This window comes from Ornithorhynchus anatinus, chromosome 3 (assembly GCF_004115215.2).
Source record: "Ornithorhynchus anatinus isolate Pmale09 chromosome 3, mOrnAna1.pri.v4, whole genome shotgun sequence".
Lineage (NCBI taxonomy): Eukaryota > Metazoa > Chordata > Mammalia > Monotremata > Ornithorhynchidae > Ornithorhynchus > Ornithorhynchus anatinus.
In genome coordinates, this window is record NC_041730.1 from 99,514,710 (window position 1) to 99,533,512 (window position 18,803).

Sequence of the window (18,803 nt, forward strand, 5' to 3'; positions counted from 1 at the left end):
CAAGTACCATTAAAAAAGAGATTAAGTGGATGCCTTAGCCAAAGCTATTTTAGAGGATTGTTTGCTAATCCCATTAGAAGTACATACTATCCTAGCCTGAATAATTTATGTAGAATGTTCTTAAGGATCACTTTGAAGCCTGAAAAATACATATCAGTGGAAGCAAAAAAGAATCATAGATGGGAGGGAACTGAAGCTAACCGATTATCATTTGTTTGTTTAGTTTTTATGGCAATTTGTTAAGTGCTTAGTACATGCCAAGCACTGTTCTAAAGTCTGGGGTAGATACAAAGTAATCAGGTTGGACACAGTCCATGTCCCAAATGGGGCTCATAGTCTTAATCCCCATTAGAGTCATTGTCCCCAGGAGGTAATGGACAGGGCTAAATTACCATAAACTCCTCCTCCAAAGGTGATCAACAGGCCAAGATTGCCCCTTGTAAAATGAGTATCTTAAGGGCTGGACAGAGACTATCAGATGATAAGGATGGGAAACAGTGTGATCTAGCAGGAAGAGTCCATGCCTGGGAGTCAGAGAACCTGGATGCTAATGTGGGTCGCCATTTGTCTGCTATGTGACCCTGGACAAGGCAATTCACCTCTTTGAGTTTAGGTCTCCTTATTAGGTCTCCCCGATTAGACTGTAAGCCCGTCAAACGGCAGGGACCGTCTCTATCTGTTGCCGACTTGTTCATTCCAAGCGCTTAGTACAGTGCTCTGCACTTAGTAAGCGCTCAATAAATACTATTGAATGAATTAATGAATCATCTGTAAAATGAGGATTAAACCCTACCCCTTCCTATTTAGACTGTGAGCCCCACATGGGACATGGACTGTGTCTGACCTTACCATCTTTTATTTACCCAAATACTTAGTACAGTGTGTGGAACATAGTAAGTGCTTAATAAATACTATTTTTAACATAAGGTGCCAAAAAAAGTTCGTAATATCCAAAATGAGATCATAATTTTGGCTCTCACACACCAACTATCCATCACAAATACCTTATGAACAATGTGTCCAATGTTTGGGCAGTTTAAAGGCCATTTTCACTTGCATTAATTCTAAAAATAAGAAGTACCTTTTCGTTTCATTTTTGTGCTAACATTTAAATGGCAAATAGGTACCAATCAGGTCTATAATACCTTGCTGGTAATTACACTTTACTTTTCTTCAAACAGCACAACCAAGGCACTAAACTACTGAAGCCTATTTATCTTATTAACTGAAATGAAACTGAATGCATTTGAAATTTCAGAGGGATCAAAAAGTTTGGTGAGATGCTAAAAATGCACCACATATTTCCAAATACAGCACCACTAGGTGTACTTAGAAACTGCCTGCTTAGTACACATTTACATAATGCACTTCCATGATCACTCATAGCTACGTTTTATTCTTCCAGATGAATTATGCCTTTCCTTTGGTTACAGCCCCCCAACAAACTCACTCAAGTCCTTACTCAATTTCTAAGCTCCTCCTCCCATCACCAGAATTATTTTAATCATAAACATAGCACAGTGAAAAGCAACATGGCATAGTGGATAGAATATGGGCCTGGGAGTCAGAAGGTCATCGGTTCTAATCCTGGCTCCGCCACTTGTCCGCTGTGTGGCCCTGGGAAAATCACTTCACTTTTTTGTGCCTGAGTTACCTCATCTGTAAAATGGGGATTAAGACTGTGAGCACTTTGCAGGACAGGAACTACGTCCAACCAGATTTTCTTGTACCCACTCCAGTGCTTAGTACATGCTTGGCACATAGTAAGCATTTAACACATATTATTATTAAAATACTATTATAAGAATATCTGCCTGGCTCAATACATACCTGTCCTTGTTTCCAACACTCCTTAAAAATCTTCCAATTGTTGCTGTTCTTATGATCTTTAAGCCACAAAATGTGCTTCTCACAGATCCATGAATGTGGAATCTCACTGTACAATTTAGTGCATTCAAGGGAACACTTTTTGCCTTCTGTGGGTTCCTCCTCTTTAGCCTCGGATTTTACACTTGCTTTTGAAGCTCTATTTGGTGGAATCTTGTTTTCTACAACTGAAGCTATTATGTCATCGAGAATGTTTGGCATAGTCCTTCCACTTTTGCCACTCTGTTGGAAAAATAAAAATATTACCATCATCCTTTAACATTTCTAACTGGAGATGGAAAAACTTGATTCTAGTTAAGACACTCCATTTATATTAATTCATTTTTCTGGACTCCAAATACTTATTAGCTCATTCAAGAACTTGGCTTTTTTTTCTTGACAAGGCAACCTATAGGTAAATATTTAAGTAATCTAAAATTGGTTTTCTCTTAAATCTGTACCTCTGTTTTCAAAAGTTAAAAACAAGGTATAATGCAAAAATTCAGTGTAAAAGATGCTCAGGGGGTTGGTACTATAGTTTCCTACTTTTTCCTCAGTAAACCACTGACCTTACAGTGTTGTTCTAAGCAAATTATTTCAAAATGAATTAACATTTTTCCAGACTACTTGCAAAAGCCAAATGACCTAGTGAAAAACTCACTGGGGTTCCTGTAGAATACACTGGAGCAAAAGCAATGCCAGCATCCGTCGACCCGACACGTAGCTTGCCAGCTGTTGTGGTCAGCAAATCCCGTAAAGTTGAACCTTGCTCATTATTCTGAGACACTGGAGGTGAAGCTTTGCAGTTCACAGAATCAGCACTGTCTTGATCTCGTTCTTCCTTCACGTGCTTTCCAAGGGAGCTTTCTTTGTTTTCTGAAATAAGTATTTTAGAGTATTTTTTTCTTTTTACAAAACTTTAAGAGTGTGAAAGTATGAACAATACTGGCGGCATCTTGCATTTTAAGCTGGTGGCACGGTATCGGGGCTGAAAACACACCGCAGAATAGATCAGAACCACCAAAATGCAGCCAAGCCATTTGGACATGGCAAGGCCCTCCTGAACAGCTCAGACATGCAACTGAATCTGTACCCATCACAAATCAAAGAGATGCTACGTAGCTGGTACAAATTAATTCCGCTTGTAGCTTTTCTGATACCCGGTACATCAAATTTGTCTGAAACTATCAGGAAAAGGTTTCAAAGCTCATAATAGTCAAGACTATTTAGGTTTTTTTTGTTAACATGCCAAACAGGAAGCCCAGGAGACAGAAATGTAGACTTTGCTCCTAGAATGTTAACACTGAACTGATAGTAACTGGCTCACCAAACAGGCACCAAACATAAATGAAGGGTCATATTTACCTTTCTTTTCTTCCCTGGCTTTTTGCTCAGCAAGATCTGCTAACCAATGCAGTGGTGATTGGGATTCTGGTGGCGTTAACTTGCTGTCTGTGCTTACATCACTCCCTGGGCTGGTATTGCCATTAGTCTCAGACTTTTGAGGGGTATTCTGCTGCTGAGACTCAGGCATGCACAGAGAAATTTTGTTACTGTGATTAAGAACATTCTGCAAAACCTGCAGGGCAGAACAATTTTATTAATATTCTTTTTGATTATTACTCTGGTAAAATATTCTGTATTAAATACCTATTCAGAAAATACAAAATTCAGGAACATGCAATCACTGAATTGGTTTTAAATATGAAAGCTGACTAATGTAAACCTTAACATACCTGCGACACACCATTCATTGAAGGGAATTTTCCACCTTGCATATTCAGTTTGTTCGTACAATGACAATGGGACTTGATATCAAATTTCTCTCTAAGATTGTGCATTGTATCCAGAAGATCAGTCAGAACTACAAAGCATAACATTAGTGAAACTAAATGAAATCAACAGTTCTTTTTTTTACAGAACAATTTCTTTTTATTCATGCTCTCTCTCCCTTCTCCTTGTCAGTAAAACAGTAGAACTACAGGGGATATGCTCAAAAGTCATAGCAACCTTTTGTTGCAAATTCTGTACTTTCGTGCACTTGGGCCTTTATTTCCCCCATCTAAAATGATTCCTTCTCTATGCTCTTGGGCCAGCTGCCCTGCTCTGTATGAGGAGTGCCTCAGTCAATGATACAGTGATAGGTACTATACTATACACTTGGGAGTTAACGCAGTACAGCCAGTAGACAGATTTCAATCAATTATTTCCTGAGAACTCACCATGTACAGAGTCCTATACTAAGCACCTGGGAGAGTACAATGATAACAGAGTTGGTAGACATGTTCCCTGCCCACAAGGAGCTCAGAGTCTAGAGGGGGAGGTAGACATTAAAATAAATTACTGATGGGAGAATGGGAGAGTACAAGGATATGTACCAAGTTCTATGGGGCTGGAAGTGGGTGGAGTATCAAGTGTTTACGGGATTCAGAACAAGGGCAGAGGCACTGTGGACAAGAGGACAAAGAAGAGAAATGTAGGCCTAGCTCGGGAAAGCCTCTTGGAGGTACGATTTTAGGGTGGCTTTGAAGGTGAGCAGTGTGGTGGTCTGTTGGATAATAGAGAGGAGGGAGTTCCAGGCCAGACTTAGGCCAAGGATCGTCGGTGAGACAGATGATATTACTGCAGTTCAGCAAAGGACATCAAAGCTGTGGTATAACCTCAATCCACTGTCCCATTTCCACCTCTCACTCTGATCCCTGTTTTTTTAAAATGAAGCCAACTAAGAATCATTTAAGCAATATATGATCTTACCAGAGCCAGGAATAATCTGCGTTGGCATTAAATGTTTGTGATCATGAGGCTGTCCTTTCACACACTTCATCCAAGCATACAGTTCTTTATCTGCAAGTTTGCACCAAAATTTCTAATTATAATTTCATCTGCAGTCTCCTAATTTATGTTGCAATGGTATACTTTTTTAAAAGTTACTTTTGTCAAACCTGGGGTTATTACGCTACTGCAAATTGTCTGACAAGACATGCATCTTGTAAGCACCTGTGAGTTTCAAGATTATGATCGAGGGCCCTCCAAAAGAAAAGTTCATTTTAATTAAACACCACATTTCCACTGCACTACATGTTGTTTTTATAAAAAAATCCACTTAGATAAATTATTCAGATGATAAAATGCAACAGTAACTAGGGAAAAAAACTCATTTTCAAGTCTTTTAAATGCATACTATTAATAAAACAAATGCCCAGCTAGATATATCTTGAACTTTAAGAATAATCATTTGTTACTTAGTTTAATCTCCTCGCAATATCCCTGTGGACCTTGTCCCCATTTTACAGATGAAGAAAGAAAGGCCCAGAGAAGTTACATTATTTGCCCAAGGTAATTTAACAGAGCAGTGAAAGAACTAAGACTAGACACAGGTCCTCTGTCTGCCTCCCAGATCCAAGACCTTTCCACTCGGACCACTCTTTGTTTGCTTAATAAAGTCTGGTACGTTTGATTTACCGTAAATCAAGGCTTTATTGGACCAGAACCAAATAGTGAAAGTGCCTGGTACAAATGTATTCAGTAATGCTTAAGAAAATGGACAATTGTATAAAAAAACAAATTACTAACCTTTCAATCCACCATTACATGAATAACATAAAAGTGCAAAAAGCAACACACTGCTGTACCTTCCATGGTGGCTTAAAAACATTCATTACACTTTTGAATTCTCACTGAATTTGACTGTCTAAATTAATAATAATGTTGGTATTTGTTATGTGCTTACTATGTGCACAGCACTGTTCTAAGCGCTGGGGTAGACACAGGGGAATCAGGTTGTCCCACGTGGGGCTCCCAGGCTTAATCCCCATTTTACAGATGAGGTAACTGAGGCACAGAGAAGTTAAGTGACTTGCCCACAGTCACACAGCTGACAAGTGGCAGAGCTGGGATTCGAACCCATGACCTCTGTCTCCAAAGCCCGTGCTCTTTCCACTGAGCCATGCTGCTTCTGACATATTAAGAGTTGCACATTATTTTCAGGATAGTGAGATGGCTAATTTCAAACGTTCACATTTTAACGATCCATTTCTCAGCTCTCTTATGGGGAAAAGTGGGTGTAGCATGTGGAAAAAGACGAGAGAGGATGAGTTTCTGCTAACTGCATTAGCTGGAAAAGATCCTCAACCTCGGTGTCTGATTTTACAGGAATATATATGAGTGCTGTAAGTTTGACATTGGAGCTTTAGATTTTCATAATTCTCAATCTCTAGCTTCCACAAACCTATTAATAAACCACAATAGCCCTTGGGAGAAAGGAAACCTGAAATCCAATGATTAGAAGAGGGTTTACTCAAAGGGAAAAATAAGAAAACCCAAAACATTTGACCTGTTATTTTAAAACACATTTCATCAATTCAAATGTATTTTTTTTAAATCACTGCCTTCACACCTAATTTACTACAAATTCATTTTTCTCTTACCTTGGTAACAGGGAAAATGTGATTTTTTTCCCCATTGAACATCTTTGGACTACCAACCATATTTTCAAAATGACAGAAACTATTTAAAAAAATTATTTTAATGTAGGTAGGATGACAAGAAATAAATTAAATAGCATGTAACAAGGACTGCAGAATTTTTCTTGCTTTCCTCTGGGAATTCACTATGCCAGAAAAGGAGAACCTATACTTCTATTTAGGAATCTGAGATTCCATATTCACAAATTCCCCCATAGCATATATACCTCTGGAATCTTAATACAAATCTATGCAACTTGAAATTCATCGTTCAGAATAATCAACTTGTACCTGCCTTTACTATTGACTAAATACCCTAGTATTCCTAAAAAATCAAGATTTGGGATTCAAGATGCTTCCTAATTTAATATATTTCACATAGAGTAGAAGACAAATCTTCCATTTCTTCAGTATTTGTTCAATCTTGAAATGGGGGGGAAAGGGAGAAAGGGAGAGAGTTCCCTTGATATTGGTTGTTGGGTGTGTTGTTGTTTTTTTAATGAATCCAAATAGGAAATGTGTCCAGACTTAGATTTTATCTAGATTCTCTGCCCTATATCTTCCCCTCACAATCCTTCAATACCTATGTCTTTGCTTTCCTGTTATTCTCCCACCTGGGGCTTCACCACATTTATATGTGAAATTGCTTTCAGGAGTTACTAGTGGTGGGGGATTATTTCTGGCAATGGTAATATGGAGCAAGTGGCTGAGATTTTCACAACCAGGTAGTTGGGGAAAAAAGCGAGGTATCGAAAACTCAGTTGTAATTTTATAAAATACTATTTCCACACAACTCAGATTTGCAAGGTAAAATCTCCAAGAGGCCCGTGTTGCAATCATGTCATCAACTGAACGCCACCGAGAATTTCCATCAATTGAAATTCTGAACTTTCAGGAGGCAGCAAACCCAACTTGTTCTGGGTGCACATTGGCAGATAATTCCCTCCAGGTAGGGCACAGCTGCAAGTTAGGTTCAAATATGTGGGTGAATATTTCTCGCTTGTTAAACTCACATGTAAATACATAAGGTTTCTGAAAAGGGTAGTGATAAATGTTCCCAAATGTAATAACACATCTGACAGCAAGGCAAAGTTGGGAAAAGATTCCATTTTCCAAAAATTAGAAAAATATACGTATTCTTAGTGATACATCTACATTTCAAAATCAGCAAATCTGAAGCACGCTAATATAAACAGACCACATAATACTCTAGTTCATACGAAGTTAGAAACTGACCTCTAGAACTCTTCCTCTCCTTTGCCTTATAACAATCTAAGCAGACCACAAATCCACATTTTTGGCAGACCCAGTGAATGTTAAACAACGTAGCTTCACACGCATCACACATTTCACGGACTCCTCTCACTGCTCTTTTCCAGGCAATTTTGGCTGAAATGCAAAAGTAGAATAAATGCCATGAAAGGTACAGGCAACTATGTGTGTTCGTAACCTAAAGCTGAAAGTTCTACTCAAAAAGATCAAAATTTTCCACACCAGCAATTTTACTGGAAAAAATGATTTCAGTATCTATAATAAAGAATGACATGCCTGACATCAAAAGCCTCAAAGAAGCAAAACTTTATTATTAGTTGTGGAAAAACTGCCCAAGAAATTGAAAATTACTGTGCGTTCAAGACTATGATTAATGCTCTTTATCATTAAGCAGAGAACTTTTGTCACACCCAAAAATAAATCTAACGATACTACAGAAACAACTGATTGTCCATGGTAAGTCTGCATGGGGCCTACTAATGACAGGCTGAAAACATTGCCCAGAATTGTGTTAATGATACTCTTCTGATCACATGACACATTTGACGCTAATCCTTGCTGTCACAGTTCATAATGAAAGAGTTGAACCATATTAAGTTGAGGCTGTGTAGATGAGATACTGAGAAGTTGCAATCTCAAGTGTGCTTCGAGAAGTCTTCCAAAATGACCACTGCTGCCTCCTTTTGCTGCCGGCTGGTCAAGACCTACTGATTGCCTTGAGACCATATGAAGTGGCAGAGGAGCTGGGAGCACAGCCGGAAATGGAAAATTTCAAAACCACCCGATACAAAAGATGCCAAAAGAAATTAGGAGGACGACAACACCCCTGTGGCCTAGAGTGTGTAATGCAATCTCTGTTAAAATTAGGCAGAAAAGTAGGGTTAGTTTGGCCTTCCAAAAAATTTTCTCCAGAAAATGCCTTCTCAAAAATATGCCACTCAGAGCCACCCCAATGAAATTGCATGGTAATAATGAAAACAAGGGTATTTAGTAAAGCCTTGTTATTTGCCAAATACTGTACTATGTTCTGGGATATATTCAAGATGCCCATAGTGCACCCAGTCCCTGAACCCATCCCAAATGGAGCTCGCAGTTTAAGAGGGAGGGAGAACAGTAATTTTATCTCCATTTTACAGATGAAGACACCGAAGCACAGAGAAGCTAAGTGACTTGCCCCAAGTCACATAGCAAGAAGTGGCAGAGCTGACTCCAAAACCATCTCTTTCCACTCAGCCATATTACTTTCCTCATACGCTTCACTAGGGATAATGCATAAGAACATTTTGGAAATATTCTTAGATAGATGGTGAGATGACAGTTATATAGTGCTCCCCAAATAGTACAATCCTTTTAAAACAAAACCCAAAAAACTCTTAGTTTTGAATGTCCTTACCATCTTTTTTAACCCATGATAAGGCTGTTTTCTCAGATGTTACTAGTTGACAAAATTTATCACCTATGATATCCAAGATATATTTAGATGTTTCTAAGTCTAGTTCATCTTCTTCATAATTTTCCGTTGTCCATAAACTCATTGCTTCATCATCATACTGGTCTGGTGAAGAGAAACCATCTATTCTAACCACTCCATTTTTACTAAATGACAACCTGAAAAACAAAGGTAAAACATTTTACTGTGGTACTTACAAATGTGCTTTTTTAAAAAAACAATTAAAAGAAACACTATTAAGGACATTAGAGAACCACCCCCCACTAAGAATGCTAAAAATTACAATGAAAACACATTCAGTTGTTTCATAATGCTTGCTTTGGGTAGAATAAGGTAAAATTTTTCTGAAAATACATGTACATTTGGGTGGATACAATGCGGTGCAGAAAGAAAGGTTATGTTTAAGTACTGTGCCTATCAATATTAGCATTCTATAAAAATCGAGTTTTCCTAACACTGAGATTATCAGGAGAATTGATAATGATAATAATGAGGATAATAATAATAACTGTGGTATTTGTTAAGCACTTCCTATGTACCAAGCACTATACTAAGTACTAGGGATGATACAGACTCTACCATCTCTGTTGTATTGTACTCTCCAGACCTCAGTACACAGTAAGCACTCAATAAATATCATTGATGATGATGATAATACAAGATAATCAGATCAGATACAATCTCTGTCCCATATGAGGTTCATGATCTAACTAGGAAGGAGAACAAGTACTGAATCCCCATTTTACAGATGAAGAAACTGGGGCACAGAGATGTTAACCGACTGCCCAAGACCACAGAGAAGGCAAGTGACAGACCAGGATTAGAATCCAGGTGCTCGGATTCCCAAATCAGTGCTCTTTCCACTAGGCCAGGCTACTTCTCAAAATATTCTGAATATATGATGGTCATTTTTAATCTTAATTTGATCTGACTCAGCCAAGAGGCCCCTATTAATCTATGAGTACATACTGTATATGGAACACTGTACTAAGTAAGTACTTGGGGGAGTTAGGGTACAACAGAGTTGGTAGGTACATTACCTGCCCACAAGGAGTTTACAGTCCAGAGGGGAAGACATACATTAATATAAATTAATCAATTAAAGATTCATTCAATAGTATTTATTGAGCGCTTACTATGTGCAGAGCACTGTACTAAGAGCTTGGAATGTACAAATAGGCAACAGATACAGTCCCTACCCATTGACGGGCTTACAGTCTAATCGGGGGAGACAGACAAAAACAATAGCAATAAATAGAATCAAGGGGATGTACATCTCATTAAAACAATAGCATTAAATAGAATCAAAGATATGTACAGAAGTGCTGTGGGGTTGAAGACAGCTGCATATCAAGTCTTGAAAAGGCACAGAGTCAACTGCATAGGTGACACAGAATGGAGACAGAGTAGGGGAAAGGAGGACTTAATTGGGGAAAGCCTCTTGGAGGACATGTGATTTTAATAAGATTTTCAAGATGGGGAGAGTGTAAGTTTGTCATATACGAATGAGGGAGGGAACTCAAGCCAGAAGGACTTATATATATAGCAAGGAGTTAGGGGCAAGATGAGTATGTAAGTGGTTAGGTGGAGCAGGAGTGCATAGGGGGCAGCTGGGGAGCTATAACAAGGGGAGAATAGAAATTCATCAAGAAAAGCTTCCTAGAGGAGGTAAGATTTAAGGATGAGAAAGCTGTGGTCTATCAGATTTGAAGGGGGAGGAAATTCCTGATAAGGGGAAAGGTATGGGCAAAGTTGGCAGCAGGAGAGGCAAGAAAACGAGGTCCAGGGACTAGGTTAACTTTAGCAGAGCAAAGGTGGTACAGTCGAGGTACAGTGAATAAGGTGGCATTAACTGAATGAAGTGTTTGCAGACTGAGTTGTGGGAATTCAAGAGAGGTAAGAGAGGAAGGGGCTACATGATCGAATGCTTTAAAGTTGATGACAAGGAGTTTCTGTTCGCAGTCGTGGTGAATGGATAACCGCTGGAGGATCTTGGGGAGTGGGGAGACATGGGCCAAACTTTTTTCTTTTTCTTAAAGAAAAATTATCTGGGCAGCAGAGTGAAGTATGGACTGGAGTTGGGAGAGATAGGAGGCAGGGAGGTCAGTAAGGAGACTAGTGCATTAGTCAAGGCAGAATAAGTTACTTGTTACAGAATAAACTACTTGTTTTGTCTGTTTTGTTTTGTTGTCTGTCTTCCCCGTTTAGACTGTGAGCCCGTTGTTGGGCAGGAATTGTCTCCGTTGCCAAACTGTACATTTCAAGCGCTTAGTACAGTGCTCTGCACATAGTAAGCGCTCAATAAATACAATCGAATGAACGAAAGTTAAGTGCTTGCATCAGTAGAATAGCATTTTAATTGCAGGTACTTTGCAATATAACTATACTACCAAAAAAGTTTCCCCCTGCCTACTACAAAAAGATAACTCCAACAAAAATACCACTAATAAAAGTTACATTTAAAAAATATTTTACTCAATTATGTATCTGGACTTACCTTCGAAAGTAGTAAAATCTGCAGAAAACAGGAGAGTGAGTTGGTTCTTCCCCTTTTTTACTTCGAATAAGTCTACATTCTCTGCATTTCTGCAAATTTGGTCCTATCTCGCAACAAGAGTCATCTTGTAAAAAGGATTCCCCAGTTTGCTTTAGCTTCTTTACTTTGCGCCAGTCTTTTAACACTGAACGAGGGATGCCAGCTGTAAAAGTAATGGAAAGTATCATCGAGTGAGTTTTTGTTTCGAATCATCAGGCACAAACCTAATTCATTAGAAAACTCAATCAGCCCTGAGAAGTTGCTAAAGACAAATGAGAAAACAATATGCATTTCAAAGTGGGAATGGAAATTACCTACCTTAAAAACCTTGTCTTGTGTTCCTGTAAAATGATCCAAGGCCCATGAAACCAAGTCTCAAATACCTTGCCTGCTACTTCTCATTTCTGCTACAGGCATCGCTTTTGTAACAAATTATGTATAAACACTCTATGAATCAGTAGCATTTACTGAACACGTCCTATGGGCAGAGTACTTTACTAGTGGCTTTGGTAAGTACATTAGAGTTATTAAACACAGTCCCGGCACTCAAGGAACTTAGTTAACTACTGGAAACAATAGAATAATTTCCACAGAGGAGGAAAAGTGGCTGTGTATGTGGAAATTAGTGTGTAAGACACTTACAGCATACGTGGTACTGGGGGTTTTCTGTTACTACTTAGGTGGAGCAGGTGTGCTCGAGTGACAGCTGGGGAGCTATAACAAGGGGAGAATAGAAATTCATCAAGAAAGGCTTCCTAGAGGAGATAAGACTTAAGGATGGGAGAGGTGTGGTCTATCAAATTTGAAGGGGGAGGAAATTCTAGACAAGGGGAAAGTCATGGGCAAGGGTAGGCAGCAGAAGAGGCAAGAATGAGGTCCAGAGACTAGGTTAACTTTAGCAGAGCAAAGTGTGGCTACTGGGGAGTAATGGGATAATACAGTAAAAAAAATGAGGAGGGAGAGAGCTCTGACTGAGCCCTTTGGAACAAATGGTCAGGAGTTACTGTTTGATCCGGAAAGAAACAGGCAGACTTTGGAGGTAAATGAGGCCAGGGGATATGTGTGCAGAACACGAGCTTTGAAAAAAATGATTCAGGCAGCAGAGGGAAATATGGAATATAGAAAGAATGTAGTTAACACTGGAGGCAGGGAGAGCAGTGAGGAAGCTGAAGCAGTTGTCAAGCCATGATCTGACAAGTACCTGAACCAGCATATCAATCTAACATATTTACTGAGCGCTTACTATGTGCAGAGCACTGTTCGAAGAATTTAGGAGAGTACGACATGGGCAGACGTGTTCCCTGCCCACAACGAGCTTAGTCTAGAGGGGAAGACAGACACTAATATACATAAATAAATTACGGATATGTACATAAGTGCTGTGGGGCTGACAGTGGGGTGACTAAAGAGTGCAAATCCAAGTGCAAGGGCGATGCAGAAGGGAGTGGAAGAAGAAGACATAAGGACTTGGAGGAGATGTGCTTTGAAGAAGGTTGTGAAGGTGGGAAGAGTGATTATCTGTTGGATAGGAAGAAGGAAGGTGGTTCCAGCCAGGCCAGAGGCAGGAAATGGGTGAGGGATTGTTGCTGAGATAGAAAAGATGCAGGTACAGTGAGTAGGTTGTCATTAGAGGAGAGAAGTGTACGGGCTAGATTGTAGTTGAACAGCGAGGTGAGGTAAGAGGGGGTAAGGTAATTGAGTGTTTTAAAACCAGTGCTGCTTGATACAGAGGGGGATGGACAACCACTGCAAGTTCTTGGGGAGTAAATGAGGATGGTGAGGGCAGGGCTTTGCAGAACACTGGCTTTGAAAAAATGACCCAGGAGCAGAGGGAAATATGGAGTGTAGAAGGAGGTAGGGACATGGACTGAATGGTTTTGTTTAAAAAAAAAAAAAAAAAGATCTGGGCAGCAGAGTCAAGTATGAACTGGAGTTGGGGGAGAGAGAGGAAATAGGGAGGTGAGCAATGAGGCTGATGCAGTAATCGAGATGGGATAGGATAAATGCTTGGCTTAATCTATTAGGAGTTTTGATGGAGAGATTAAAAAAAGGACAAACAGCATATTGGCCATCTGGATGGAAAGGAATGGGTGAATCTCAAAACTGTTGTGGGTTTCAGGAACCAGGAAGATGATGGTGATTACTACTGTTACAGGAAATTTAGGTGAAGATGATTTGGGAAGAAAGATGAGTTCAGTTTTGGACATATTAAGTTTGAGGTGCTAATGGGACATCTACACTAAGATATTCTGGAGAATGGAGAAGTGAGTTTAAATATGAGGAGAGAACTCTGGGCTAGAGAGGATAGATTTGGGAGCCAAGACAGAATTGGGAGCCATCTCCATAGAGAAGTTATGTGGCCTAATGGAAAGAAGCCAGGTCTTAGAGTCAGAGGACCTGCATTCTTATTTGCCTAGACCACCTGGTCTGCTGCATGACCTTGGGCAAGTCACAGTTTCTCTGTGCCCCAGTTCCCTCACCTCTAAATATGGAATCAATACCTTATCTCCCCTCTATTTGGACTGTGAGCCCCATTTGGGACCTGGTGATCAGGTATCTTGATTCTATTTAGTTGCCATTGTTTTTACAAGATGTTCTTCCCCTTGACTCTATTTATTGCCATTGTTCTTGTCTGTCCGTCTCCCCTGATTAGACTGTAAGCCCGTCAAACGGCAGGGACTGTCTCTATCTGTTGCCGACTTGTTCATTCCAAGCGCTTAGTACAGTGCTCTGCACATAGTAAGCGCTCAATAAATACTATTGAATGAATTGACACAAAGTAAGCACTTAACGAATCCCACAATTATTATTAGTGGGAGTTGAAGCCATGGGAGTGGATGAACTTATCAAAGGAAAGAGTGTAGGGTGACAAGAGAAAGGGATCCAGAACAGAGACTTTTAAGGGATAGCCACTGTCACAGGCACAGAAAGAACCAAAGATAAAGATGGAGAAAGATCAGTCAGAGAGGTGAATGCAGAACCAGAAGAAAACTCTGTCAGTAATGAGACAGCGATCTAAATGGAGCAATGAGGGCGGAAGCCAGATGGTAGAGGGTCAATGAGGGTGAAAGAGTTGAAGTGGAAGCAGCAAGTGAATTCAACCCATTTGAGGAGATGGAGAGGAATGGGAGGAAGGAGTTGGGGTAATTGCTGGAAGGTCTACTGGAATGGAGAGGTTTTAAGATATGGGACACAGGACTATGTTTTAAGGCAGAGGGGAAGGAGTTATCAGAAGATAAAGAGTTGAGGATGAGCATCACAGAGGGAAAAATGGTTTCAGAAAATGAGATGGGATGGATCAGACAGGCAGAGGGGATGAATTTTGAAAGCAGGCAGGAGATGAGAGGTAGTAGAGAAGGATGAGAGAGTGAATGTGGGGTGGGAGAGAGTTGGGAATGTGAGGGAGGTTTTTGGGGGCTCACATTTGGTGGTTTTGAGTTTGTCAACAAAATAGGAAGGGCATCGGGGCAAGAGACAGGGGAGGTTGGGGCAGTGGGCATGAGAATCAAATAGGGAGAACAACTGCTATCGTGCTGGTACAAGCTCTGATAATATCCCGGCTGGATTATTATGTCAGCCTTCTCTCTGACCTCCCTTCCTCCTGTCTCTCCCCACTCCAATCTATTCTTCATTCCATTGCCCGGATCATCTTCCTACAGAAGAGCTCTGGGCATGTCACTCCCCTCCTCAAAAACCTCCAGTGGTTGCCTATCAACCTTCGTACGAAACAAAAACTCCTCATTCTTGGCTTCAAAGCTCTCCATCACCTTGCCCCCTCCAACCACACTTCCCTTCTCTCTCTCTACTGCCCACCCCGTACACTCTGCTCCTCTGCCGCTCACCTCCTCACTCACCTACTCACTGTCCCCCATTCATGCCTATCCCGCCATCGACCCCTGGCCCACGTCCTACTGCTGACCTAGAATGCACTCCCTCCTCACATCTGCCCAACTCTCTTCCCCTCTTCAAAGCCCCACTGAGATCTCACCTCCTCCAGGAGGCCTTCCCAGACTGAGCCCCCTCTTTCCCTCTGCCCATGGATCTGCCACTGCTCTTTTAATGTACACTCTCTCCCTCCATGCTGGACCCCTCACTTTGATACTCCAGCCTCACACTACTTACACAAGAATTCTTATACTCTACCATTTCCCCCTATTCCTATTCTACTTCAATGTTTCCTCCTGTAGATTGTAAACTCCTTGTGGGCAGGGACTGCATATGCCAATTTCATTGCATTATACTTTCCCAAGTGCTTAGTTCAGTGCTCTGCACACAGTAAGCGTTCAAGAGATACCAAGTATTGATATATAACCTCCCCCCTTTACATTCTCTTTTCCTTATAGCTGTCTTTACTCATAACAAAACAAAATATAAAACACTTTCTACAACGGATTTTTTTTCAACTCTAAGTGACTTTTCTTTCACCTTGTAAAAATAAACTTTCATACATCGTTTAGCTCAACATCAGAAAAATAACAAGAAAATCTTGTTCTACAATAACCAAAGGTTCGCTACTGTGCCTCTAAATTGCTTAATCTTTCCTCTACTTCACATCAGTGCTAGAATCAATGCTTTGAAGACCTAAGGAGGAAAATCCATCCAAAACCGACTATTCAGGTGTACCACAATACTGTAATTTTCCAAATAATTTGCTCTGGACTTCTTTAAGGGTGATTACACTTAAATAGGACCACCTGATGACACTGAATTTTACCTTTGAGTGTGCCTGAAAGGGCCATTTTAACCACCTCAACCCATGTTAATCAACAGTATTTATTCAGTACTTCCTGTATGCTAAGTATTATACCAACAGCTTAAGAAAGTACAATACAGTAGAGTTGGCAGACACAATTCCTGCCTGCAAAGAGCTTACAGTCCACATGCCCACAGAAAGACTGTCCCCACCTTATGTTAAAATATTTGATTGGGTGACTGCCTATATTGGTAGGCTTCTTAAATTGTTTTTCTGAACAACAATATTGAAGACTCTAAGTCACAATTCTCTGGGCAGTCTTGTTTGAAGTGAGGGAGCATATTATATAAAATATTTATATTACATAAAATATATTTTATATTCCTTGTGCATGTCAGCAGTGCATTCCAGCATCAGGCTGCTCAAACAATCAATTAATGGTATTTATTGAGTGCTGTGTGCAAAGCACTGTATGAATCTCTTGGGAAAGTACAATGTGACAGAGTTGGTAGACAGGTTCCTTGCCCATAAACACCCAAGGTGTTTTTCTCTTTGGCATATGAGACCACATTCTGAGCTACTTTGCATCTGTCTACAGCATCCTCCCTGCCTCAGGATCGCATCTGGAGAGTTTCCAGTACTCTACCAGTCTTGGCTGTGGGAGGGAGAGTCAAGCCGAGACATACCCGTTCCATTCCTAGCTTGGGCAGTGGACAGCTAGTAGTAGGCAATTAGCTACACGTCAAAACTCACCTGTGTGAGGCAGCAGCGGCATGGGAGAGTCAAGGGTAGAGTCTCGTTTACTGCGCGGAAGGAGGCAATGGTAAACCACTTCCATATTTTTACCAAGAAACTCTATGGATACGCTACCAGAACGACTGCAGACGGAGAGTGGAGCGTTCTGGGAGAGATGTGTCCATATATGACTGAGCCCATGCAGGACTAGGACTGCATTAAGCCTGTGTGACTTGTACCTACACCACCCCTTGGCCCTTAATAAGCACATAGTACAGTTCCCGGCACATGGTAAGCACATAGTACAGTTCTTGGCATAATAATACTACAATTATTATTGGGAAGTCACCACTGGCAAAGTCATCTTCAAACTGAAGGACAATTGTGCTATCTAGAATTGTAAAGGAGCACAGAGACTGGTTCTATTCAGTATTTTTATTGATGACTTGGGTGAAAGAATTGAAAACATGCGTATCCAATTTGCAGATGATACTAAATGGCAGGATTGCTAGGAGTCTGGAAAACAGCAGCAGAACTCAAAATGGACAAACAAATGGAAAAAACAGTGCTTCAAAAAATAGGACGGAACCCTACTGGAGCAAGGAATAAATTTAAAAAAAGCACTTAGGTACCAAAAAACAAAAAAAAACCCAAAGCAGGCGATATAAATATAAGGAGGAAAGAGACTTTAGGTTAGGGTTGACCAGAAGTTGAATATGCAAAAATGACAAAGTATTATAAAGCGAGCAAACATGGGAATGGAATGTATCAGCAGGAGGATGATGGGCGGGAAGTAGAAAGTAATTCCTTCTGCTGTATTCTACAGATTGTTGGTCAGACTCTTGTCTGATAATTGTGCCCAGTGAACAAGAAGTCGTAAGTGGAAAGGTGAAAATGAGGCATAGAGAGTAAGGTAGTTTGAGAGGAAGAATGAGAGTTGAGGTATACAGGAAGAGCTGACAAGTAAAAGGGAGAGATCTTATTGAGGACCTGAAATTCAATGGTGAGGAATTTCTGCCCTATGTAGCAGTGAATGGGCCACAATTAGAGGGTTTTTGAGGACTGGGAAGCCGTGCAGAATGACATTTTAGAAAAATGGACATGAATGAGCAATGAGGAGGGAGAAGAAAGGATGAAATCCATCAAAAAAACCTTCTGGGACTTTGTGAGCATTCAAAGGAATGGAGTCCTCGGAGAGAAGTTCAGATGGGATGTTAATGGTTTGAAAAAATTAATTTTTTTAAAAAATAACCCCAATTCTCCCTCTCCTCAATAACTAAACAAGAACATCTTCCTCATGCTCTACCCCTGAAATCTGATACGGGTATCAATTTTTTTCAAAGACATTTTATATCAGTGAGATCTTTGACAGAATTGGACTTGCAGGTCACTGAAATATTATCTGGAGCCTTCTTCACACTTTGACACCTTCCCTCGTGAAAACTGCAGATCTGATCTGAAGTGAGGTGTGAAAAGGAGGTCTGCCATTCTCCTTCTTACTTAGGGGGTCAAGCAATTCCTTACACCTGTTACAGAGTAAATCCGTTTTTGCGATTTCTGATTTCTCCTTGTGAAAAGTTATAATAAATGACCTCTTTTCTTTTTCTATCACTTCTAGGACTATGAAAAAGTGTTAAAACATTTTCACCATCAGCAAATACTACTGCCCCAGAGAATTCGAATTGACATTTTATTCATTTCAGTGGTCATTTCACCTAAGTCTAGTATCCAAAACAGAGAGAAAAAAGTGGATAACAGTCTCCAGATAGCAAACCACATAAACAAAAT

At 40.2% G+C, this 18,803-nt stretch overlaps 1 protein-coding gene across 3 annotated transcripts in view; it reads right to left on the minus strand.

Moving 5' to 3' along the window:
* JMJD1C (jumonji domain containing 1C) overlaps window positions 1-18,803 on the minus strand; it is a 305,204-nt gene that overhangs the window by 16,022 nt on the left and 270,379 nt on the right. For all 3 annotated transcript variants that reach the window (XM_029060598.2, XM_029060602.2, XM_039911547.1), the window contains 8 exons: window positions 11,549-11,750; window positions 8,995-9,209; window positions 7,566-7,718; window positions 4,621-4,710; window positions 3,603-3,730; window positions 3,232-3,445; window positions 2,528-2,742; window positions 1,831-2,109 (listed from right to left, as the gene is read on the minus strand). In XM_029060598.2, coding sequence (XP_028916431.1) covers window positions 1,831-2,109; window positions 2,528-2,742; window positions 3,232-3,445; window positions 3,603-3,730; window positions 4,621-4,710; window positions 7,566-7,718; window positions 8,995-9,209; window positions 11,549-11,750 — 1,496 coding nt within the window. The remainder of the gene's footprint in view (window positions 1-1,830; window positions 2,110-2,527; window positions 2,743-3,231; window positions 3,446-3,602; window positions 3,731-4,620; window positions 4,711-7,565; window positions 7,719-8,994; window positions 9,210-11,548; window positions 11,751-18,803) is intronic.